The following is a 27,742-nucleotide window of genomic DNA, read 5'->3' as shown; positions in this document are numbered from 1 at the left end:
ACTTGCATGCTGAAAAATTCTAACTCGCCTCGTCTTGTAAATATTTATATCTCACAAATACTAGATAATTTTCTGACTTCAATATCCACGCTGTCAATCGGTGAATCCAAATTTGATGCACAATCCACCGTCACCCATTGATCCATATCTGACAATGAGAGGATAATTGGCTAGGAAACAAGCAATAAATATTTCATTTAAAAATGATTCATTTTCCAAAACGTTAAAAAGGAATTTCAGTTTTTGTCTAGATATAATGCAGTCAAATTATGTATTGAGTCCACACTCAAACATTCAAACGAAAAAAAGAAGGGACTTGGGCCGAACATGAATGGTTACGACAAAGGCCCTGGTGGGAATCGAACGTACGACTCCAAAGCTAAGCTTAGAATAATGGATACTCCCGTTTATTTTTAAAGTAGTGGTACCCGCACAGCTTTGCCCGTAATAGAAATATGACAAGGTCTTTTGGTTCACCTGTATTTTTACAAATAATGTATGGTGAATTTTCTCGCCAATTGGCTTGTACCCATGTTACGGTTCCACGTTACGATCATTTCGTAATTTACTCGTCCATCTTATGATATTTTTGTTCTTAAAATTGAATTAGAAAAAGAAGCACATCGAATTTTCGAAACATCGCTTCGAAGTGCACACCCCCATGGTACAAACTAACTTTGTGCCAAATTTCATGAAAATTGGCCGAACAGTCTAGACGCTGGCGCGTCACAGAGATCCGGACAGACAGAGGGACATTCAGCTTTATTATTAGTAAAATAATAATAAAAAAGATAAGAATGCAAATTAACTGTAACCAATCTATACTAATAATATAAAGCTAAAGAGTTTGTTTGTTTGAACGCGCTAATCTCGGGAACTGGTTCGAATTGAAAAATTCTTGAATGCTCCATTCATTGGGGAAGGCTATGTAACATCACGGTGAGAACTAATGGGAATGGGGCATCAATAAATTAGAATTAAATCAATAATAGGGGGCTGCGCCTCAGTGGCAGAAGCTTCGTCTTCCAAGCCGGGGGTCGTGGGTTCGATTCCTGCCGGTGCCCTTGGTGTTATTTCCTTCTCTTGTGCTGTAAATCTTTCCTGGGTGTGGGTTCGGAAGCTAGGCGCTTAGTACGCAGTCCTCTGTGTGTGAAGCTGTGTAGTTTCTGAATAAAATAAATAATAATCATGACGCATTTTTGTTGCATCAATAGCTCGACCTTTTGTTGCCCGAATAGCTCAGTCGGTAACTGGCGTAAAAAAAGAGAAAAAACGGAATAAAAAGAAAGAGAAAAAAGGGAAAAAGAAAAAGGGGGGGGGGAATCTTCGAATAAAAGAAAACGTAAAGATTAAGTAAATTTACTGTTTTGGTATTTACTGTTGTGGTACTTTAAATAGAGTTAATTGTTTTCTAGTAAACAGTTTTGATTTTTTTGTCTCCCCCCTCCCCTTTTTTACTTTCTTCTCCCCCCTATTTTCTTTTTCCTCCTTTTTTGGAGAGCGGCAGGGGCCCGGCGACATTTCTGACAAGGGGCCCGCCTTGTCTCTCTGCGCCCTTGATAACAGCAAAAAAAGTTGTTTACACTCCACGAATTCATATGCAGTATACTCAAAGCTAAGCTAATGACTACATGAAAACAGTTTAAGTATGAAACTTATCAAACCAGCACACGAGCGGCGGCCATTTTCTGGTTTAAACCCAAATTCGTTACACAAGTACTGTCTAACCACGGATTGTATATAATTGGCAAACGTCCAGTTAAGACGCGTCTATCTGAACGAGGGGGAAAAGTAAAAATGTGATGAGCGTGTTCCGCTCATTTGAACGAGTCTGCTTAAGTTAGAGGCTAATGTACATCTGCGAAAGATGACATCCCCGGAAGCTAATAGATGCGTCCATTTCCGCCTGTAAAACGGAAGCTTGCCTTTCCATACAATCCGGGATCAGACAGTAACTGCTTTTTGCGTTTTCACTCTGGTTCAAGGGCGCACATATGCAAAATTTCAAGGGGGGGGGGGGGGCTCAAAAATTTTCCCCTTGGTCTAGCAGAATATTTTCCCCGTGGAAACCGATTAGAGATATTAAAATTTGACATTTTTAATAACTCATTCATTAATGGCTGGAAAAGAAATTTTTATACATTTTTGCAAAGAAAAAAGCACTAAAAACAAGGAAGTTTTCATTTCTAGGGGGGGGGGGGCTTGAGCCCCCCCCCCGTGCCCCACTATATGGGCATCTTTGCTCTGGTTTTCGTTTTGTACACGATTCTATTATGTTCTTTATAAATGTGGTACGCTTACCTGTTTCAATGTCAATTTCACACCGTGCTCTGTCGATGGTGCTATAGCCTGATGTTAATCTAATTCCAATGTTTATAGAACCTGAAAATAGAAAATCATATTTGTTATTGATCAAAAACTGTGACAGAAAATAATTTAAAAAAATAGTTCATATTTATGTAAAAAGTAGTAATGATGCATGATAAATCAGTAATAATGAAAGCAGTTCGTAACTTCTCCCCCCTCCGATGTAGTTTTAATTGAAGTTCTTTAGTAAGATTTGGCTGTAAATGTTCAGATTGCCATCATTTATATCTTTCCTAGCAAACTTCGTAGCGTTCTCAAAATAAGAATATTCAACAAGTCAAAAAATATTCAGTAAGTCTGCCACGTGCGAGACAAAATATCTGATTTCCTGTGTATTGGTTCTGTGTTAGTTTCTTTTTGAAATTATCACTACAAAGTAATTAGCAGGAAAGCAAAGTATATATGCAACAGATTTTCAGCAACAGAATCGAAGGATATATTGCTGGAATCAAGAACTCTGAAGCTGATGTCCAAAAAGTGTGTCTTACACGTGACAGGTAAACTTCCTTACTAATAATAAAGCTGAAAGTCTCTCTGTCCGGAGGATGTCTGGATGTCTGTAGGATGTCTGTGACGCGCAAAACGCCTAGACCGTTCGGCCGATTTTCATGAAATTTGGCACAAAGTTAGTTTGTAGCATGGGGGTGTGCACCTCGAAGCGATTTTTCGAAAATTCGATTTTGTTCTTTTTCTATTCCAATTTTAAGAACAAAAAATAAGATGAACGAGTAAATGACGAAATTATCATAACTTGGAACAGTAACATGGGCACAAGCCAATTGGCGAGATACGAAATTATCATAACGTGGAACCGTAACATGGGTACAAGTCAACTGGCGAGAAAATTCACCATACATTATTTGTAAATATACAGGCGAATCAAAAGACCTTTTGATTTTTCTATTACGGGCAAAACCGTGCGGGTATCACTAGTAATTAAAAAAATACCAGATAAACGAGCTGATGTGTGCATCACATGACTTCCTTTTACTCCAATTTAATGTCATTTTCTCATTATTGGCACTTTTAATATGATTCAATAGTTTACTCTCGAAATATCACCAACAGTGGCTAAATTAAAACCAGATTTTTAAAAAAAATAGAAAAAAAATCGCCAAATTTGTTGCCAATTTGGCGACAAAACTTGGCGACCAAAAGACTGGCGATATATCGCCAAGTGTCCGCCAAATTATAACACCACCTGAGTTTAAATCGAAATTAACAATGATTTCCCTCAAAAAAGGAGCAAGAGATCCCCTTTGGAGCATCCGAAAGCAACCAAAAAGAAAGGTGCACAACTAGACCCCACTAGGAGTCTACGTACCAAATTTCAACTTTCTAGGACATTTCGTTCTTGAGTTATTCGAGATACATACACACATACATACGTACATACAGACGTCACGAGAAAAGTCGTTGTAATTAACTCGGGGATCGTCAAAATGGATATTTCGGGTGTCTGTACGTTCCTAGGCATCCATGTGTGATTGGAAAAAAAACTCAGCATTAATTCGGGGGTGAGCAAAATGGAAATTGAGGCCGATGTTTGGGTAAAATTTTTTTCCCGAATACAATACTTAATTTTTTGTAAAAGGAAGTAAAAATGAGTTAGAAAAAAAAAATTTTTGCTTACCAAAGCACACGAGTCAAGTACTTTCGCTTGGTCAATAAAGTTTTAGTAAAAGTTTGTTTGGTAAAAGTTTTAACTACCCTAACCTAGTTAATTAAAGTTTAACTACCTCCATTATTGATTTGTGTACAGATGAACTTATGAGGAAAATTTAGTAGCAAGTAGCGCGGCTTTCACCCCCAAGAGGCATTGGTTTTAACATAAATGCAAATTGTAATACAGTAGCTTATGCATATACTGTTTTGATCAAAAAAAGAAACCTTCAGAAGGTATTTTTTATTAAAAAAAAACCCCTGCAGAAGGTTTTTTTGATAGAAAAAAACCCCTTCAGAAGGTATTTTTGATCAACTCCCCCCCCCCCAGAGCTATTTTTGATAAAAAAAAACCCCAGAAGATGTTTCTGGCTGCGCTAGTGATTGTAGGCAACTTTGATCGATACTAAAGCTACTTTAATCCCATGTTTTGTTTTTGCTTTTTGTTTTCCACTTCCGTTCACTTAACTTCTTAGACGCACTTTGTACTTATTAAAACAAAATAGAGCAAAAATGATGCAAAAAACAAACCTTTCGGCACGAACAGTCTGATGGGGGCAATCATGACTGGCACCACCAGAGCAACGAATAGAGATTGAGTCACTCCTGCAAAGGAATGGCATGTTGCAGGTTTGCTGTCAGTCAAGTAAAACTCGTCAGGGGAGGTCCTATAAACAGCTTCCATGCTGCCATACACAGGAATCCCTGGAACGAGATTGATAATGATCGCTGATAATAGTGAGCGATTAGAATACAGTAGACCCTCGTTTTACGCGGGTTTATTTTACGCGGTTTCGATTATACGCGGTTTAAGATTTGACTCCTTTATTTTATTTTACGCCGATGAGTTTCGGTTTCACGCGGATGCGGCAATGCAAACAGATAACATTTTCCCCACGTTCAAAATCCAAACTCCTAAAGATTGCAGATGACGCGGTTGGTTTCAGAGATCTTTCCAGAAGTAAAGTTAATAAACTCACAAAGTTCAGAACTCACTGGAAGAAGCGCTTTTAGGAGTGACAAAGGAGGCCGAAACCAACGAGGATACCGATGTCGGTGACGCACAACCAAAACACGTTCACATTGAACATTTTGAGCCATTCCCAGACAATAGAAACGATCTTTTTGATTTGTTACTGAAGGAAGATTCTATCGTGGAAATGACGCGAGTGATCATGGATACGTTAATGCTCTGCAAAGAATGACAGAAAAATTCTTAATGACTGCTAAAAGACTATCATAGCCAGCTCTTCTTTATAAACACGACACGAAATTAATTTAGGTTTTCTTTATGCATAAAAGTCGATATCAGTACGCATTAAACTTATTTTACAATGAGTCATCACTAGAATGAAGTATTTTGTTATTTACGGAACCAAACCCCTATTTTAAGACTAGTATTAGGTCTCCATTGACGCGGTCTCGATTTACGCGGCATATCCGTGGGACGTAATCCCCGCGTAAAACGAGGGTCTACTGTATACGAATAAAAATGATACAGAAAATAATTGTTTGTTTATTACTGTGTTCATCTATGGCCCCACTTAATTCTCATAGGCCGTGACAATCGCTGAAACTCATGGTGACTACAGGAAACCCCTGTTTCTATTACGTTGCCATTGATTGGTGGATGCAGACGCTCAGCGCCTCTTGCGGTCAAAATGGGCGAGTTCCAATCGAAATTAAACATACTTTGAAACGTTGACATTGATTGGTGGATGCAGGGTTTCCGTTCAGCGCCTCTTACGGTCAAAATGGGCGAGCTCCAATCGAAATTAAACATACTTTGAAACGTTGACATTGATTGGTGGATGCAGGGTTTCCGTTCAGCGCCTCTTACGGTCAAAATGGGCGAGTTCCAATCGAAATTAAACATACTTTGAAACGTTGACATTGATTGGTGGATGCAGGGTTTCCGTTCAGCGCCTCTTACGGTCAAAATGGGCGAGCTCCAATCGAAATTAAACATACTTTGAAACGTTGACATTGATTGGTGGATGCAGGGTTTCCGCTCAGCGCCTCTTGCGGTCAAAATGGGCGATTTCCAATCGAAATTAAACATACTTTGAAACGTTGACATTGATTGGTGGATGCAGGGTTTCCGCTCAGCGCCTCTTGCGGTCAAAATGGGCGATTTCCAATCGAAATTAAACATACTTTGAAACGTCGACATTGATTGGTGGATGCAGGGTTTCCGTTCAGCGCCTCTTGCGGTCAAAATGGGCGAGCTCCAATCGAAATCAAACATACTTTGAAACGTTTACATTGATTGGTGGATGCATGAGCGGATCGTAGTTGCATCGGTTTAATACAGAATACTCAGAAATTGTCAAGGCCTGTTAAGCGTCAGCGCCATCTAGTGAGGCCGTGCTCAGTGCAAACGACGTGTGGGAAAAAATGAAAAATAAAAGGTAAAGGAAAAATAAAAGGTTTTTCTAATACTAAGCACTTTTCACTATGCACTCAAACGGACCAATCACTTTTCTGGGACAGAAAAGACAATTTAAGTATTCCTGTAGTTTTCATTTATTCCAAGAAAATGACACCACAAACGAAGTGCGTCTTAAGTCATTAGTGCGTCTTAGAGAATTTCCTTAAATTGTCCTTTCTAGCCCAGAAAAGTTATTTTGTCATTTTGAGTGTATTATGAAAAGTACTTAGTATTATTCAAAAAAAATCCTGTAATTTAGAATCATTGATCAAAGTTTTGTTAATGTTTTTTAAAAATGTTTCTAAATATTTTTAATGAGAACACTTAAAAATTAATGCTCTTGTAAAAGGCCGAATTTCTATTTTTTAAGTTGAAACTTGGGGGGAAAATGTTCAAATCTACACGTGTGCCAAACTTAATTTAAAGCTTGACTAGCTGCCTCACCCGGCTTTGCACGGTCTACCTCGGAAAGAAAAGTTATGTCAAGTGACGCGCGTTCAACAATCAGACTTGAATAAAAAATCATTAAAATTTGGCGGCAGATAGCGAAAAAATAACCAAAAAGGAAACATTTTAAATCTCCCGATTACAGGAAAAGCCTCAAAACAAAAGCCAGAATATTATTTGTTCATATTCGAGAAAAAAATGGCAACAGATCTTTCTTCTCAATGATTTTCTTCACGCTACAAATTTTAATATAAGCGTTGTTGCGGAAAGTTGAGATGAAGCACTGAATAATCATTTGAGTGGAGGAAAGTCTTCGAAAAATAGGGATTTCATGCCGAAATCTAAGTGTCATAACTAATAGTTGTAAGTTGATATCTCAGCGAATATTATCAGAGGATTATGTTAAATATTCAAACATAAAGACGGGAAAATAACGAATCTATCGATACCTGGTGGGATGGTCAGTTCACTGGTTCGGGAGAAGTAACTCGGACATAGATACATACACTCAGTTTTTAACCATATAAGATGCGCAAAATAAAATTGCTCACTTACCATCCGTGTTGAAAACTTTTATCTCACAGACGGAAAATACAGAAGGCGTTGATGATGTATTCATAATGAGTAATCTGTCAATCTCTCCTACATTCCACTCGCACTCTATCTCCACCCATTGGTCAGTTTCTGAAGAAGAAAAATATTCTATTACACATAAGAAGAAAAAATCCTCGTATAAATAATACCCGATCATCGAGTAACCCGCGCGTTTCAACAATGAAACTCGCGCCACGGCATGATCATTTGATAATGTATTTTGGTCGTGTTTAACATGCAGGGAAAGGCTTTATGGGGACAAGGCTGAACTCGATCCGGTCACTTCACTGTTTTACTGGTAAGACTGTGTCATTTCAGGAGAATGAAGAAACGAAAAAAGGGTCAACTACTGGAGTTTGCCAGTAGTTGGAGAAACTGGAGTCTGCCTACTGGAGTTTGGGGTTCATCTACTGGAGTTAGGGTTACCATTTCAAGTATCAAAATATCACCAAACAGGCAATGGCTTCGTTCAAATGTAGAAGCAATTGTTACCCGTCATACCTTGACGGGCGATTTGCTAGTTATTAAATAGAAACAAAAAACCAGACTGCGTAAAAAAAAACAGGAAAGGAAAAAAAAATGTAAGCCCAGTCGTTAAATGTTATTCAGTACTACTAAATAACTACACCATTGAAATAGTTTTATAATCGACACATTCAACAGCAGAATCAACAGTCTGGGCCCATTCAAATTTTACGGGGTTCCTTAATTGGTCAAAAAGGAGTGGACCCCGTATGTTGATCCTTCTATTCTGCTTTTGAATTTATGATTTGTCTTATGTGTGTATCGAAAAAATACCTTGGCGACTATTTCTTTCTATCAGAAGCCTAGTCAGTGAATTTACTTACAAATTCTGACATAGAGCCTGAACGTTTTAACATGATTTTAAACTTTTTGTCGATCTCTGCTTACCCCTAGCTTTGTCTTCGTCTTTAAAACAAAAGACATCCAATCGCTCGCTTGTATTGCAAAGCATGTTCTTCCCATTTGACACAATTTACTAATTCGAAGTCGGAATCTGAACCTACGCATGCAGCCACCAAAACTAAATTACCGAAGCTACCTGGATGCTGATCCTGATATCGACTCTAGCTATGAAAATTAAACGCAATGCGTAAACATTTTACCAGCAAAATCAAAAAATAAAGAATAACTTTAAGTAAAAGATAATGGGATAAGAACCAACTTTGAGAAGATTGCGACAAAGTAAGAAGATCAAAATGAAAAAAGCAACAACTAATTTATAAATTAAAAACAATATCAATGCATAAAAATAATCACGTAAATAATAAAAAAGATGATAATATTCAATATTTCAAAGGTATCCTTACCAGTAACGGTTTTCAATTCACCACATATTTGTCCGCCTAAGGAATTTTCCACTGCAATGCTTATAGAGCCTAGAAGTTGAAAAGAAGGTTCGCTGTCATTCAGATGCATCGAAAATTGTTAAAATGTTGTTTTTCAGTTAAAAGTCATAGCTGTGCACCTAAAAGTCAGAGTAACGTAAGTTATTTTTCACTACTTGGCAGGAGAGCGTAAAACGTTCGTCGGGTGCGCAAAAAGGTTCGGACTCGTGCTCTTGTAACACTGTGGAAAATAAATATATAGGAAATTTTGTTTGTGGAATTACTTTGCTATGGCTTAGAGCGGAATAAGATTGTACCTATAACGCTGTAATAATCCAAAAAATGCAATTTTTCGGCTATGAAGTACAGATTTTACGTATTCGTTTTGAAACATGAGCGGAAAACTACTGAAATAGATGACAGGCGATGTAAACAGTCAGTAGTGTACCAAGAAGTTGACAGGAGTGGCTCTCGCCAGGGGAGGCATTTCGACTAATGTAAAAAAATAATAATAATAATTTGAATTTTGACATCTTGAATTCAAATTATGGTTTTCGCAATCACGAGTGTGGGTATGTAGGCGTGTGTGTTTGTGTGTGGGCATGTGTGTCTGTTCTGGCATGAGTGTGTGGGTAGTTGTGTATATGAATGTGTGTGGGGGGGAGTATGTGTATGTGTGTGTAGGCATGTGTGTTTGTGTGTGTGCAGGCATGAATGTGTGGGTAGTTGTGTGCATGTGTTTGTGTGAGTGAGTGTGTGTGTGTGTAGTTGTGTATGTATGCGCGTGTGTGTAGGACATGGATGCAACCTGGAGACGGCTTTCGCTAGAGGAGCAGCATCGTGAGGAGTCGGTCGACGGTGATGCTGCGGAGGGTGGCGGTGGAAAAATAAAATGATAGGACATCAAAGCAGTCAAGCGAGAACAATAAGCAATCGTGGTTGCTCAAAAAAAAAATCGGATTTTTAAAAAAAAAATTATTAGCATACAAGTGTAAAACTGCTTTTGTAATAAAAATAAAACTCAAAAAAAAAAAAAAAAAAAAGGAGCTGGAGGTATCCTCAAATTTTGAACACATTTTAGAGCACATTCAGGGAACACTTTTTTCTGACTTGAAGTCTTCCAAACGTGTTTCCAATGTAATGGGAATTTACAGTGCATGATCTCACACCATTGTACCTCGAGGTGTCGTTTTCAAAGGACAACGTATTTCGAAGGTGAAAGTTCTAGTTTTCAAATATATGATCATTATTTAAATACCATTTAACGTGTTTAAAACAGTTTTTTCCCTGATGTTTGTAACGGACCCCCTATTAAGGCTCGGTGGACCCCCAAGGGGGGGGGGGACCTGCCCTATGGGAACACCCCTGAAAATGTTACACACCTGTAAGCGCTTTTGCCTTAATCAAAACCCGTAACCTTAATCAAAAATTCCGACGATTCAAATTTTGAACAAAACTGCTTAGTATTTTCTTTTTTATGTAATGCCTGAATGATGGAGAAATTATTATATCACACCCGTAACTAAATTTTTAAAAATTTTCTACAAATCCCACTATTAATTAGAAATTTCTAACTATAATTAGGTGATAGGTATGTTGAACGGGAACTTTATTATTCCTTGTTTTTATCAACAATTAAACAGCATTTTTGAGTAAAAAATGAGCACTTGAAGTTGTGTGAACTTCACAACCTTAACCACGGATTGGCCCTCATAATATCGAAGGAACTGATAACGAATTTAGCGAGTTCGAAATTTTTGATAAAATATATCTCTTTAGCTTCACTTTTTAACAGGATTTAAGTATGATGTTACCTGAAGATGAACCCCGGAAAAAAATATTAATAGACTAGCTGCGTCGCCCGGCTTTGTTTGGTCTACCTCAAAAATAAAAGTTATGTCAAGTGACCCGTGTTCAATAATCATGCTTGAAAAAAAAACAGTAAAATTTTGCGGCAGATTTCAAAAAAATAACCAAAAAGGAAACATTTTAAGCCTTACGACACGAAAAGCCTCAAAGCAAAATCCAGAATTTTATTTTTTTCATATTCGAGAAAAAAATGCAACAGATCTTTCTTCTCAAAGATTTTCTTCACGCTATAAATTTCAATAAAAGCATTGTTACGGAAAGTGGAGATGAAGCACTGAATAATAAGTTGAATGGAGGAAAGCCTTCGAAAAAGATAGGGATCTGATGACGAAATCTAAGTATCATAATTAAGGTTTTAATTGATACCTCCGCTAATTATTATCGGAGGATAATGTTATGTTAAACAATCGAACATAAAGACGGGAAAATTATGAATCCAGCGATACCTGGTTCGATGGTGATTTCACCTACGTTCGGAAGAAGCAACTCGGAAGATATAGATACATACATACATACGCTCAATTTTCGATTATGTAAGATGATTTTTTTTGAGGTCGTATTTTTTTGTTTCGCAAAGGCACTATATACATTTCTTGGAAAAGGGCAGAATAAACAAAAATTGACTTTGTATGCAAGAAAACTAGTCTAAAAAAAACTCCTAACTTACCTTTTGGTAGATACAAATGCACCGAGTAGATATCGGTCCTCCTCCTAAGCCAAAACTCTATTGTCTGCTTCGTCATATTTGGCAAGTAGTAGCATTTTGATGTTTCACTATCAAACATGAATGATGCGAGTCCGGGAGTCATAAAATATTCACATATTTCGTTGATTCTTGACAGACTATCTGGAAAAAAAACAGTACATTTCACTAGTAAGAAATGAGTCGGAAATATACAGTAAGAAAATTAGATAGTGCAACTTCATATTAATACAAATTCAGTAAACAGTAATTATTTTCATGATTAGTTTGTTGTAATCTGGCTAAATTTGGCGTCTGTTCCATTCATTTTCATCCCAAACTATCACTAACTTGACCTGTAAATAGTTTCTTCTAACGAACACACATCCCCCTAATATTGAACTGAAGTATAAGATTTGTGAATGGAATAAAAAGAAAACATCGAGAAAGAAATCGAATCCCGTGGAATGACTTCTCTAGGATTATTAACAGCCGTGCATCGGGTGAATATAGAAAAGTTAGTCTCCTTTTTAACTCGTCTCAGCCGTTGGCTGAAGAGTGTATTAGCTCTGTTATTGTGAAGCCTTTGCGTTGTGTTTTTAGTATTTTGATATAAATTAACACAGTAAACTCAAAGGTAACACATATATATTTGTCTAATTGCTATGGTCACTTTAGCAGTTGTTAACTACATTTCTTGTACATAGCTGTAACTAAATCTCCAGTGTTTTTCTCGAGAACTCATTTAAAGAATTTCTTGAAGTACAATATAAAGTAAGAAAATTAGATAGTGCAACTTCATATGAATAACACTTCAATTTTATGAACTCAAGACAATTTTTAAAATGTCATTCACTGGTAGTCATTTCTGTCGGTTTGATTTTTTAATTGCTTAATTTGTTTATTGTTTCGTTAATGATATCATTTTTGTGATTTGTACAATGCAATGTTAATTTTACGGTCATTCCATGTCAAGTAATCCAAAGTTTTTTTCCCTCACATTTTTGTATTCCTTTGAAATTTGCCTCATCAGTTTTACCCTTTGAGCGAATCAAAAGTCCAAACTTTTAGATTTTTATCTCTTATTTTTTTTTACTTCCTTTTACAAACGAGCTGATGTCATTATTTTTTAAAATAAATCGCCAAATTTGTCGCCAAGTTGGCGACAAAACTTGGCGGCCGAAAGACTGATCATATATCGCCAAGTGTAAGACAAATAATAACACCACTCGAGTTTACATCGAAATTAACGATGATTCCCCTCTCCCTCCAAAAAAAGGGACAAAAGTCCCCCTTAGGAACATCCGAATGCAACCAAAAGGGAAGGTGCACAACTAGGTCCCACTAGGAGTCTACGTACCAAATTTCATTTTTCTAGGACGTAACGTTTTTGAGTTATGGCACATGCATACGCACATACATACGGACGTCACGAGAAAATTCGTTGCAATTAAATCGGGGGTCGTCAAAATGAATATTTCTGGTGTCTGTAGGTTCCTAGGCATATATCCACGAGCGGTCGGGTCGAAAAAAAACTCAATATTCATTCGGGGGTGAGAAAGATGGAAATTAAAGCTGATTTTTGAGTGAAGTTTTTTCGCGAATACAATACGTCCTTTTTTGTAAAAGGAAGTATTGTATTCGCAAAAAATTTTCACTAAAAAATCGACCTTAATTTCCATTTTAATCACCCTCGAATGAATATTGAGTTTTTTTTTCGACTCGACCGCACGTTGATAAGTGCCTAAGAACGCATAGACAAGCGAAATATCCATTTTGACGATTCCAGAGTTAATTACAACGAGTTTTCTCGTGACGTCGGTATGTACATATGTTTGTCGCATAACTCAAGAACGGTATGTCCTAGAAAGTTGAAATTTGGTAGGTAGACTTCCAGCGGGGTCTAGTTGTGCACTTCCCCTTTATGTAACATTCGCGTGCTTCTAAAGGGTTCTTTTGCCCCTTTTTTGGGGGGGTGGGAACCATTGTTAATTTCGATGTAAACTCAAATCTTTTGGTAGTCAAGCTTTGTCACAAAATTGGCATGTTTTTTTTTTTTTTTTTTGAGCAATCACGATTGCTTATTGCTTTCATTTGACTGTTTTGATGTGCTATCATTTCATTTTCCCGCCAGCACCCTCTGCAGCACCCTCTGCAGCACAATGCTGCTCCTCTAGCAAAATCCGTCTCCAGGTTGCATCCATATCCCACACACACACACGCGCATACACACACATACAAGCGCACACACACACATACAAGCGCACACACACACATACACGCACACACACATACACAAATACACATACACAAATACACGCACACACACCTACACACACATACACACACGTGATTGCGAAAAACGTAATTTGAATTCAAGATGTCAAAATTCAAATTAATTTATTTAAATCTGGTTTCAATTTGGTCACAGTTGGTGATATTTCGAGAGTAAACTATTGAATCACATTAAAATTGCCAGTAATGGGGAAATGACATTAAAGTGGGGTAAAAGGAAGTCACGTGATAATGAAAATATTTTCGTATGAAATATTTTGTGTTTGATTATTAAAGATATTTTTGATCAAACGAAGGAGTAAATAAAGTAATGAATGAATAAATAAAAAGAAAAGATAAAATAAGCAAATAAAAAAACTTTAATTAATGTACGAGAAAAAAAATGAGTGAATAAATAAGAAATTGAGTGATTGAATGATTAAATATATAAGGGAATTATTAAATGAAAGAATGTAAATGAAATGAGTAATAAATAAATACGCAAGTGATTGGATAAAAAAGTATTGAATAAGTAAACGAAATGGAGCTATTTCACTTTGCCCCGCATGCACTTGAATAACTGTAAAAATTATTTTAAACATAAATTAGCCAAATATCTTACATAATGCGCGTATGTATCTATGTATTATGTACCACGTAGTCATCTATTTCCAAGTTTCTTCTCCCGAATGATAGTGAACTAACCATCCAACCAGGTATCGATGATTTCGTCATCTTCCCGTCTTTATGTTTGGCTATTTAACGTATAAACCTCCGTAAATAATTAGCGGAGATATCAATTCAAAAATACTAGGGTTTGAGCAGCGGTCGAAATTGGCGTGCTCGTCAAATTCTTGGCGTGAATCATTTCATTTCGGATAACATATGATCCCTTGTGATAACCCTAAATAAATATATATTTCTTGACTCGTCGTTTACGCGAGCGAAGGGAAAATCTTTCTCGCGCTGGCATTGGTGCCTAAAAATTGACGCCAATGGATCAAGATCGCCAATTTCCCAATGATCGAAATACTCCCGCATGGAATGATACCGCAAAACTCAGTCTATACGTAAATCTTCTGTATAAAAAACTTCGTATAAAAAGTCGACTATCATTGATTATGTTACCTTGATCTTTGGCATTATAGGTATAAAATTTCAAATGAACCAACCCTACTTGCTGCATCAAAAATTGTCCATTCAAAAACAGTGGACGTCGCAATAATAGTACAATTTTAAAAAGTTTCTCTTTGTGATTTTTTAATGGTTAAGAGCTGTGCATAGCTGATATCACACTTTTTTCGACATATTTGACCCCCTTCCCGCGTTGTCACAAAGTTTCACCCTTCACCATACCCCTCCTCTCTTTGTTTATGAAAAACGGCGTGGCAAATGCCATTTTCATTTAAAAAAAAAAAGGAATTGCGATGGCACATTCTCCCACTGTATATCTCTCTTATCATTAATTTTTCTCTCTCTCAACCCCCTTGTCACAAACTTACAATTTCATGAATCCCGCCTTAAAACGTGACTTCATTCTTGAACAGCACCATGCTTTGCGATAACCCTGTGCAAATAGATATTTCCCTTCTATTTGTTTGCGTATGCAAAGGAAAAACAATTGTCGCGCTGGCATTGCTGCCAAAAATTCGACGCCAATGAATGAAGACCGCCAAATTCCCAGAAAAAACACAATCTTACTGAATGAAATCATACCGCAAAACTCAGTTTATACGTGAAACCTTTGTATAAACGAATTTCATTTCTTAATACTCAAGCAAGAAATAACACGTAATATTATCCAGCAATTTCTTCACGCTAACTATGTCGCGTCAAAAAGCAAATAAAAATGAGTTGCTACCAACTTTTAATTGCTTCTAGCGCTTTTTCTAGAGCTTCTATCGGGTTGGCGTTTATGAATTTCAACAATGGAAAAGAGATAATATTAAAATTTTTGAGTTTCGCTAACTAAAAAACGCTTATAACTTTTTCCCTATTGTATTTAGGTTATTGGACCTTGGGCGCCCTGACAATTTCTTCGTTAGGAGTATTTTTTAAAGACCTTTCCAACCATATCAAATTCGAAAAAAAATGGACCATCCGTTCGCGTAGAAAGAGCCCTTTAGGACGAAAATGCGTTTTTGATTAATATCTCCGTTAATTAGAGTTCGATTTCAAAAAAAAATGTTGATGACACTAAAACTCGGCAATAGCTACTAAACGAAAAAAAGAATAAAAGGAATCGGTTATAAAACAGAAGAGAAATCGATACCGAAAGAAAACGGCTTGCCTATTAATATAAAGATTAGTTATGACACTTAGATTTCGGCATAAAATCCCTATTTTTCGAAGGCTTTCCTTCATCTAAATTATTATTCAGTGCTTCATCTCTACTTTCCGCAACAATGCTTTTATTAAAATTTGTAGCGTGTATTTAGGTTATTGGACCTTGGGCGCCCTGACAATTTCTTCGTTAGGAGTATTTTTTAAGACCTTTCCAACTTAAGAAAATCATATTGAGACGAAAAATCTGTTGCCATTTTTTGTCTCTAATATGAGCAAACAAAATTCTGGTTTTTGTTTTAAAGGCTTAATCAGGGGATTTTAAATGTTTACTTTTTGGTTATTTTTCCGAAATCTGCCGCAAAATTTTACTTTTTTTTGTTTAAGCCTGATTGTTGAATACGCGTCACTTGACATAACTTTTATTTTCGAGGTGGACCGTGGAAAGCCGGGCGACGTAGCTAGTTAAACAAATTAATATTGCACCGAATATTAGAAGATATCAATTAATATTTAAAATGTTAACAACAAAAACTTGATCATTTAAAAATAACAAAAATAATTTTTGAATGAGTATTCATTTTTAAAAAGTACTTTTAGTATCATATTCTGTGATTTTCAGAGGTAACTTTATCTTCACTGGAATAGACTACATGTATTATTGCATAGTTAAATATTGCCATAAATGTGGCGCTGAAAGAGGAGTAAATATTTCAACATTTCACTTTGCCCCACATTTCCCTACATTAATTGCTGCTTAATATGATCTGCAACATGACTATTTTGATAAAAACTTTTATTTTGAAAAATGAAATTAAAACTTAAATTTCTCAAAAAACGAATAATGATTTTTTCTTAATTCTAAAAAAATCTTGTGTATTTTATCTTGGTTTGTGCAAAATTTCAAGTTGAACTTGTAGATTGGTTTACCGTTGTCCCAAGCATAACGCAACAAACGGTATGTTTCTATTGCTGCCCGTTGAGTTTTTATCGATTTTTCAATTGTGTATCAGTCATTTCTGGAACACCAGTTATGCGTGGCAAGTGTGTACTGGGTGCACAGTTAACCCTCGTTTATCGTGGTTAATTCGTTCCAGACTTGACCGCGATAACTGAATTTCCGCGAAGTAGGCGTTCCCGATTCTGTATTTAGAAACCGAATATTTTCCTAATTAGAGACGATAATTTAAATAGGTTTTTAACATAGAGCCCCCTAGACCCTTATCCAACATTACTTTTGTATTACTTAATATATTGCACAAAATAGGAGAAAACGAGACATATTAGGCGGAATCGATATCACATTAAGGGGACAGTGGACCTTGAAAGCTTTTTCCTTTATTTATTAATTTTGAAATATGAAACTGCGCGTAAAAGTTGGTAAGTTTATTAGCATGCAAAATATCAAGCAAAAAAAAAAAATGCAACAAAATAAAAATTGAATTAAAATTAAAAATTTTGAAATTTGAAATAAAAATTTTAAAATGCTCCATGCGACTCAATTTTTGCTTTTTTCTCAAACAATTTGCATTTTATCAGAGAACGGAACATTGCCAAGAACTTTGGGTATCCATTTAAGGATTGGTCCATTATTAACTGCACAGTATTTTTTTTTTTCGCGTAAAGCAATAGTTTTTGTTGCGAATATTACATAAAAATCAAAACTTTAATATTTTTAAGCAACATAAAATTCTCTTAAACCTTAATGCATACCCAGTTTTATCAAACTACTACCAAAGTAGCATATTCTGAAATTTGAAGCATATCGCACGAAAATTAAGTCGCATGGAGCTTTTTTCAATCTGCGTCAGCATCGAATTTTCCAATTCGAGATAAATGACGTTAAAGTTTAATTTCACTACATTTCATGATCTTCGTATTTTGATACCTCCCGAAAGATATTTTCACGATGACTAAATATTTGACTTTTATACCAATGTAAGAATTTATTGAAACTTAGTTTACATGTTTGACACTTAGTTTTTCGACTTTGTTTACATGTTTTACAACCATTTTAATCGAAAACACGCTCTGTTTACTTTTTTTGAAACGCATATAGCTTCGCGATAAAACATCAGATCAACACGAAATTTTTTTTTTCATACGATTCAACACACTTCATATATTGTTACTTCCACGGAATAAAAAAATCATAGTTTTGACCGATTTGAGCTATTTTGAAGGTCCACGGTCCCCTTAAATATTGAGAAATAAAGTACACACACACACGCATGCTGTTCTTGCACACTAACCTATGAAAATAGCTCAACTTCAGCTTGTTTAATGATGAATTCATTTCCAGTTAGTGACCGTATGAGCCCTCTTTCTTCCTCTACATTTATCCTCAAAGTTATTACGCACAGATCTTAAAAAGCTAGTAGTACGTTGAACACCATTACATGAATGGTACAAAGCATCCCGCCCTGGTGCTGCTTTACTTCGGGCAAGTAGTAGAGAACATCAAACCGTCCTAGCCCCACTGAGAAGTGGACACACTCGAGCACAGCGACATGTGGCTGGTACTAAGGTTTTCCCCTTAGGGAAGTTGCAACCTATTAAATGTTCATATTTTGGCTATTGCATATTGTTAATTGACCCTCAAAACTAAAAAATTCACCATCGCCGAATTTTAAAACACCGTGGTTGATTTTTAATGAATTTTTAAAAATCCACGCGCAAAAGTGCGCTCTTCTGAAACGTCACGAGCCTACGTCACAGGGCGCGAATGGGCAGCCTTCCGCCGAAGATCCCTTGTTTTCGCTAGGGACATTTTGAGCGCGCTGATATTTTTATTTTTTAGAAATTCAATAATCCTTTTGAACACACTATGGAGACCGGATTCGTTAAAGCACAATCTAAATAATCTTCCTCAAATAATATCAATGGTGATATTCGAATATTTCCGAGAGGATGAGAGGTTTAATGTTCCAGAAACGCGAGGAGATAAGCCTTTTACGTTTCATCTTCGAAGTCTAATGCACGTTCTTCGATTTCTCCCATGACATGGGAACCGGTTCGCTAGCGTTTCTCTCCTATCGGACGTCACTTCCTATGCCATCTGACGTCACAGGCGCTTGAACTTTAAAAATTAATTAAAAAAAAAACTACTTATCGTATCGCAAAAATTTTTTCACCTATGATGTTCATACATGTTACTCTATCATATAAAAATAAAATTGAAAAATCGAAAACTTCCCTATTTGACTCAGGCTGCTCCCGCTCATATTTTCTCTTGCATCGGCTGTGACCCGAATCAGCTGTATTCCGACCCTTCTACTGTTTTGGAGGGACTTCGTTCGCACGGCTTCATGGACTTCGTATGATGTTTCTGTCTGCCAAGTGGGACAAGCAACAACACAACAACAACACACCATTAGAGATGTATTTATCCCCTAGTAATAATACAGTATAGGGTCTGGTGGGGGAAAGTGGTCAATGGGGTAAAGTGGTCATACGTCAAATAAATGGCTATAGCTTGGAAATAAATGTTCGAATGAATGTGAAAATTTTATTTTAGAGTAGGGCAGTTAGAAACTACATTTTGAATACAAAATTTTGCAACTGGCAAAATTTTATTGGGTAAAAAAAAATATTTTGCGTGAATATGAAAAATTTTAAAATCTAAACACCTATTTTAACTTCCTTGGGAAATTTTGTTTGTTAGAATTAGGAACAGATTGACTGTACAGGAAGCTTCCTACATGTCTCAAGAACTCTTATTCATTAGTAGTTAGCTGAATCTATTTTAGGTAATTTTTTAGAACAATTTAAGTAAGATGGGGTAAAGTGGTCATAATATTAGGCTTAACGAATATTGTTCTTCTAATGTCACTTAATTTTTAAGTATAAGGCCGATACAGATTAAATATTAGTTTTACTTAATATGTATTGTTTTTACAGTAAATGGGGTTAAAAATACGAGTAAATGCTTATATACACGCATAAATACTCGTGTAGGCACGTACATAAATGCGTCAATAAATACGTGTATGGGTATGTCCAAGTATTTTTTATCCATACAGCTATACATTCTACTATACATGTATATGCTCGCTTATACTCATATATACGTGAAAACTTATATACTCAGGTAGACACGTAATATACGCGGTCGTACTCGAGTAGACATTTACATACAAGCATAAGAAATACAAGTATACAGGGTGAGTTTAAACTCTTGAGCAAATTATTAAAAGGTGTTAGAAGGGAGGATAAGAAGCAATAATCATAAGGAACATATAGTCACAAACACAATGCTGACGCGCTACATGCACACAAAGCCAGAAACTGATGGATGCAAAAAAAGTCACAAATTTATTACACAAAGACAATTTTACACAACATTTTAGGTCTCAAGAAAGTTTTAAAGCGATTGATGAAATTTGCGGCCTGCAGCTGTAATAAATGTGTTTCGCAATCACAAAGCACTCTCGGTTGCAATAACGAGACTTTTGAAAAACTTTCATCAGCCGCTGCGCCTTTGTTGCGATGCTACTACATGCCGTAACTTTTAACAACTGCTCTAAATATTTCTTAAAAACTAAAATATTAGGTAAAATCATCTTAGTGCAACAAATTTGTGCTATGCTTTGCATCCATCAGTTTCTGACTTTTTGTGCATGTAGCGCGTCAGTGATTATAACTTCTTTATGATTCTTAACTTCCTATCCTTCAGTCTCCCACCCCTTTGATTTTTGCCCAAGAGCTTAAATTCACTCTGTAGGTCGACATGTATATAAGCGTATATTCTCGTGATACACACATGTACTGGTGTATGCACGTAAATGTACGTATATATGTCTATACAGGTATATGGTCGTGTTTACGCGAATACATGCATATATACTCGTGCTTCCATATATATACGTGAGTAGATACATACTCCAAAGACGCACTGGATGTATCCACGAATTAACTCGTGTATGCCCGTATATGTATGTATGTATGTACACTTATATATGCGTATATACGTCAACTTTACACATATATACTCATGTATGCACGTATTTTCTTGAGATACAAGTGCATTCGAGCATATGATGTTCGTTTATACACGTATATACTCGTATACACATGACACGTGAATACACGTGACACGTATGTACTCATGTAGACACGTATACACTCCTGTAGGCAATCACGTATACATGCTTATGTACTCGTATATATACTTATACTCGTATATACACGTATATACTTGAGTAGGCACGTGCATGCATATATCTGATGTATACATGTATCTGCTCATATAGGAACGTGTTTACTCGTTTATAACACGACACGAATATATTCGTACACGCATGTCTCGTGAATATACTTGTAACTATAAAAGCAACAGAAATATACAAGTTTTAAGGTTATTTATAATGATTTTGCTTCTATTTTTAAATATAACCACTTTACCCCATGCTATGACCACTTTCCCCCACCCCATGGGGTAAAGTGGTCATAAAAACATAGGGAAAAGAAAGTGCTATAAAACTACTAAAATCAATGTTTTTCTTCCCAAAATTCAATGTACCGTGTTCTTTAATAATGCAATGTAAAATAACAATAAAAAAAATTGAAGTGTTTAAAGAATTTGTTGTATTTATTATCCACCCAAGTTGAAAACCTGCGATTTTATGACCACTTTACCCCACCAGACCCTACTTTGTAGTTAGAGTTTAAGGTTAAATTGAGATTAACTTTCTTCGGCGATTTTAAACCTCCACTCCCTCAACTAGTACAACTACAGTCCCTATGAGGAGCTTACCTTACTTAAAAGACATAATTTGTAATTCTCTAGTAAGAAAAAGTTTACACGAGAACATAAAAAAAAGCTCATTGCTATAATTGAAAAAAAATAATAATTTGAATTTTGACATCTTGAATTCAAATTATGTTTTTCGCAATCACGAGTGTGTGTATGTAGGCGTGTGTGTTTGTGTGTGGGGGGTATGTGTGTTTGTGTGTAGGGATATGTGTATGTGTGTAGGCATGTGTGTTTGTGTGCTGGCATAAGTGTGTGGGTAGTTGTGTGTATGACTGTGTGTGGGGGTGTATGTGTGTGTGTATTGGGGGGGGGTATGTGATGTGTATGTGTGTAGGCATATGTTTGTGTCTGTGTGCAGGCATGAATGTGTGGGTAGTCGTGTGTATGTGTGTGTGTTGTGTGTGTAGGTGTCTGTATGTATGCGTGTGTGTATGTATGTGTTTGTGTATATGTGTGTATGCGTGTGTGTAGTTGTGTATGTATGGGCGTGTGTGTGTAGGACATGGATGCAACCTGGAGACGGCTTTCGCTATAGGAGCAGCATCGTGAGGAGCGGGTCGACGGTGATGGTGCGGAGGGTGGCGGTGGAAAAATAAAATGATAGGACGTCAAAAACAGTCAAATGAAAGCAATAAGCAATCGTGATTGCTCAAAAACAGAAAAAACCGCGATGTAGTGAAATCGCGAAAGTCGAAGCGTGAAGTAGCGAGGGACGACTGTATTAACAACATACCGCAAAAGGGAGCAGCAGCCGACCACCCTTCGGACGTACAGTCGAGGACGTTTTGACCGACGAGCGTGTGTCCTTCCGCGCACTCGTACGTCACCTTCTCTCCCAACGAATACTCTGTCTTCTGCGGCACGTAAGAACCGACGATTGACACATCCGGGGTACGGCAAACTGCAGCAAAAAAAAAAAAAAAAGTAAACGAAAATGTAAAAAAAGCACTAAAAATTTTTTATCATCTAGTCTTTCCGAGCTAATGTAAAACTTTGTTCAAGCACAGGGTTATTAATTTTTCTACTACAGTGTTGAAGAAAGGCACTAGTCAACGTTCGATATAACGACCATCTCCGTCTAACAAAAAAGGTCTTTATAACGAATGGTCGCTATAAGAAGTGGAATTAAAAATAATATACACAGGCATCATGCATGTTCCGTTGCTCCAATAAAATTAGCACTTTTTCAAAGATTCCAGTTGAATGCCCAAATTATTTTTATCATAAATATTTTTAAAAAATAATATGGTTGCAAAACATTATAGCAGAATATTAAACAGATTTCAATGTAGAAAATAGAGAAAATTACATACTTACAAATCCTTTATTTTCGAAGATAAAATCAGAAACAGTTAGCACACGTTGCTTTTTTAGCACACGTGGTTTTTGAGCAATCACATTGCTTATTGTTATCACTTGACGGTTTTGATGTTCCTATGATTTTATTGCCCCTCCCCCCTCTGCAGCACCACCGTCGACCGGCCCCGCCCGATGCTGCTCCTCTTGCGAATACCGTCTCCAGGTTGCGCCCATATCCAATGTACACACGTATACATACACACCTACACCACACACAAACCCACACACTCATGCCTGCACACAAACACAAACCCCTACATACACACACACACACTCGTGATTACGAAAAACATAATTTGAATTCCAGATGTAAAAATTCAAATTAAGTTTTAAATTCTTTTTTTTTCCCATTTTAGGTTTCGATGCTAAATAGTGTTTGAATTTGTATATCAGTTAAACCCTTTTCCTTAGGAATTCGGAAACTTCACGTTTCTCCTCCCTTTCTTTTTTCTGTAAAGTGCCTCCTGAAAGTTGGACTGAACACTGAAGACTCCGTGCATCTTGTCCGTAAACAATAGTGAAGGTCATTTTAAGTTACTAATTTGTTTTACTGGGGAAAATACCGGAAATAGTGTCCACTGAATTCGTCACTGTATTGGATTAGACGATATAGAACGGACGTTATACCGAAAGCATAGAACTCATAGGGACAAAGTTGGGTCTTTTACCCCTGGTCGTTATAACGGAATGGTCTTTATAATGTGTGGTCGTTATAACGAGCGTCGACAAGTTTTTGAATGCTCTAGTTTCTTTGAAGAAATTTGTAGACTCTGCTCCAGTTTGCTCACATAAATTTCACAAATAGTTTTGATACAGTCAAGTGCCCATACTGGAGACAGTACCCGTACTTGGGACATTTTGGCGGATTTAGTTTTGAAGGCTGGTGCACTTGTCAGAGTTTCACCAGTTAAAACTAATTAGTGTTACAGAATAAATGAATAGTTATCTCTTGAGGCTACGTGATCTAAAATTTGGTGTTTTAGCTTTACGGGTGAGGTTAATGATTTTCAAAATTTCGAAAGAAATAGGCGATTTTTAAGCATGGAAATAATTTTGGTTACCAACGCTAAATGAGCAGCATTCGTTTGAATTTGTTTAACACTTCATTTTGGCTAGGTACCAGTGTCTTGTTTGGGCTAGTTTGTTTTTATTTTTTAACTAATTCAGTTTAACTAATTTATTCATGAATGTGAGACATTGCAACTATGCTCCAAACTTGGGACACTGTTCTAAATTAGGGTATTAAAGCATAAAAAGTAAATACAAGGGTTTCGGATTTAAAGCAAAAAATCAATGAGTAACACAAATAATGTCGATTAATGTTTTTAAAATAGTAACTATCTTAAAACTAGTGGCACCCAAACAGCTTTGCCCGCAATAAAATAATGTATGATGAATTTCTCGCCAATTGGCTTGCCCATGTTACAGTTCAACGTTATGATAACTTGGTCATTTACTCGTCCATCTTATGATAGTTTTGGAATAGAAAGAGAACAAAATCGTGTTTTCGAAAAATCGCTTCGAGGTGCACACTCCCATGCTACAAACTAATTCTGTGCCAAATTTCATGAAAATCGGCCGAACGGTCTAGGCGTATGTGCGTCACAGCGATCCAGACAGACAGACAGAGATTTGGACAGAGATATATCCAAACAGAGAGACTTTCAGCTTTATTATTAGTAAAGATAAAGATTATTAGTAAAGATAAAGATAAAGATATCTTTACTAATAATAAAGCTCAAAGTTTGTCTGGATATCTGGATCTCTGTCGGGATATCCCTCTGTGACGCGCATAGCGCCTAAACCGTTTGGTCGATTTTTATGACATTTAGTACAAAATTAGTTCGTACCATGAGGGTGGGCACCTCGAAGTGATTTTTCGAAAATTGTTCTTTTTCTATTCCAATTTTAAGAACCTTTTACCGAGCAAATTATCATATCATGGACGAGTAAAACTACCATAACTTGGGCGAGCAAATTACCATATCGTGGGCTAGCAAATTGGCTAGAAATTCATCTTCCATTATTTGTAAATATACAGGCGAAACAAATGACCTTTTAATTTTCTACTACGGGAAAAGCCCTGCAGATACCGCTAGTAAATAAATTCTAAATTTAAACAACTGAATTCAGCATTTTTCGACAAAAAAAGCAGCCATTGGTATTTGCTTTTTACTGCGAAGTTGATTGACTCTCGGATAATCCGCTGACGGATAATCGGAGTATTGTATTCGGAACCCTATTGAGGTGTAAACTGGGACATGTCTCGTGCGCTAACATCTTTCAGCTACTTTTCCTTCAAAATAGTTTTCTTACTGAAAACTTTCAAACAGATACCATTTTTAAAGTGTGTACTTTTAGGTAAACTCTTACCTTCGGAAAAAGTAATTCCGACGTTTGAAGATACAAGCATCCAAATACAGGCTTTTAGTGTCTTCATAGTATGTTTGCAGAGTGACCTCAAAACTAAAACTTCCTTTCACCACGCTTATTACTGATTTCACTGTTTTTTTTATTATCAGAAAGCAAATTTACATTTTGAAGTAATAGTGTGTTACGCTTTGGTGACAGAACTTCCGCCACGGGATGCAAAGAGGATGTGACGTAACGCTTTTCCGAAAATTCCCAGAAAACAAAACGCATTGATTTAACAACTTAAAGCCACCCGAACACAATTACTGTGCCGTTCTTGGACATTCGGATTTTCTAAATGTTTGTTTCTAAAGTAATCTTTTTTTTATCAAAATTTTTTTTGTTCAATGCATGTTTATTTGAATTTCTCATATTATGATAACAAAATGAAACGAAAATTGACGGTAAGATTTATATAAAAAAAAAAAAAAAAAGGTTGCCTTCTTAAACTAAACTATACGGGGCGCTACAGCCACTGTCTAATGGCGGATGAAAAATGGCGGCTAAAACAAACAAATACCGTAACTTATAACTTGCTTTAACGCTGAGTGAATGACAGTAATTTTTCATCGTGTTTGTAGGAAGCTTTCTTTTCTATTTTCTGAAATTACATTACACCACAAATAATTTACCCCAAAGAAAACACGTGGAATGGAATGTTTTAACTTTTTCTTTAGTATTTTTAATCACCGCAAGGTAGCGTATTCAGTGACGCAAGGGAGGAAAAATACAATATTAATTAAATCAGCTGAATTTGAAACGTTTTTTAAAAATGCTTGATCGTTAAAGACTTATTTCTTTCTTTTCATATTTGATTTCACGGTCGATGCGCCCATACGAAAAAAATGACCCCCCGCCAGTTTTTTTTTCTTTCATTTTTTTTTAAATCCTTTGCAAAAATAAATAAATACTCTTTTTCTGATTTTTATCCTCTATTCCTGCAGCTTTGAAATTTGAAAGCCCATAAGTATAAACATTAAGCATATATGCAGCAAGAAATAAACTTCTAACTTCAATAGTTGTCACGAAATTCAATTAGTTAGGTTCAGCAAAAGTTACACATACTGAATATCTACTTGACGGTTCGAAAAAAAAATCCGAATAGCGACACATGTTTCACCACTATGAGAGACTCAATCGCACTAAATGAACATATTTGCAGCAAGAAATACACTTCTAACTTCAATAGTTGTTACGAAATTTGTTTAGTTAGGTTCAATAATAAAAGCAACACATACTGAATATTTACATGTCGTTTCGATTTAAAAAAAGGGGGGGGGGGAATCGATACATGTTTTATTATTATGAGAGGATCAATTGCACTAAATAAACAAATATGCAGCAAGAAATAAATTTCCAAATTTAAAAATTCTTCCAAAATTAATTCAGTCTGGTTTAACCGGAGTAACGCATAGTAAAGTATTAAATGCCTTACAAAAAAAAAAAAAGAATATTGACACGTATTTTACCACTATGAGAGGCACGATTGCACTAAAGGAACACATTAGCAGCAAGAAATACACTTGTAACTTCAATAGATGTTACGAAATTTGCTTAGTTATGTTCAATAATAAAGGCAACACATACTGAGTATTTACATGTCGTTTCGATTAAAAAAAAGGGGGCGGGATATTGAAACAAGTTTTATTATTATGAGAGGATCAATTGCACTAAATAAAAATGTATGCAGCAAGAAATACACTTCTAACTTCAATAGTTGTTACGAAATTTGCTTAGTTAAGTTCAATAAAGGCAACATTTGCTGAATATTTACATGTCGTTTCGATTTAAAAAAAAGGAGGGATATTGAAACATGTTTTATTATTATGAGAGGATCAATTGCACTAAATAAACATATATACAGCAGGAAATAAACTTTAAAATTTAAAAATTCTTCACGAAATTAATGCAGTCTGGTTCAAACGGAGTAACGCATACTGAAGTTTTGCATGACGATACAAAAAAAAAGAAAAGAAAATCGAGACGTATTTTACGACTATTAGAGGCTCAATTGCACTAAATGAACACATTTGCAGCAAGAAATACACTTCTAACTTCAATAGTTGTTACGAAATTTGCTTAGTTAGGTTCAATAAAGGCTGACTGAATATTTACATGTCGTTTCGATTAAAAAAAACGGAGGGGGGATATCGAAACATTTTATTATTATGAGAGGATCATTTGCACTAAATAAACATATTTGCAGCAAGAAATAAATTTCCAAATTTAAAAATTCTTCCGAAATTAATTCAGTCTGG

General features: G+C 36.1%; 1 protein-coding gene across 1 annotated transcript in view; it reads right to left on the bottom strand.

Annotated features, from left to right (window-relative positions):
* LOC129216827 (uncharacterized) overlaps positions 1-11,462 on the bottom strand; it is a 47,620-nt gene extending 36,158 nt beyond the window's left edge. Inside the window, exons 1-4 of the mRNA XM_054851044.1 lie at positions 11,387-11,462; positions 7,463-7,591; positions 4,561-4,734; positions 2,302-2,382 (exon numbers count right to left, since the gene is read on the bottom strand). Of these exons, the coding sequence (XP_054707019.1) occupies positions 2,302-2,382; positions 4,561-4,734; positions 7,463-7,591; positions 11,387-11,462 (460 nt within the window). The remainder of the gene's footprint in view (positions 1-2,301; positions 2,383-4,560; positions 4,735-7,462; positions 7,592-11,386) is intronic.
* Positions 11,463-27,742: the final 16,280 nt, after the last annotated feature.

This window comes from Uloborus diversus, chromosome 2 (genome assembly GCF_026930045.1).
Source record: "Uloborus diversus isolate 005 chromosome 2, Udiv.v.3.1, whole genome shotgun sequence".
Classification (NCBI taxonomy): Eukaryota; Metazoa; Arthropoda; class Arachnida; order Araneae; family Uloboridae; genus Uloborus; species Uloborus diversus.
This window is presented reverse-complemented; position numbering and strand designations above follow the sequence as displayed.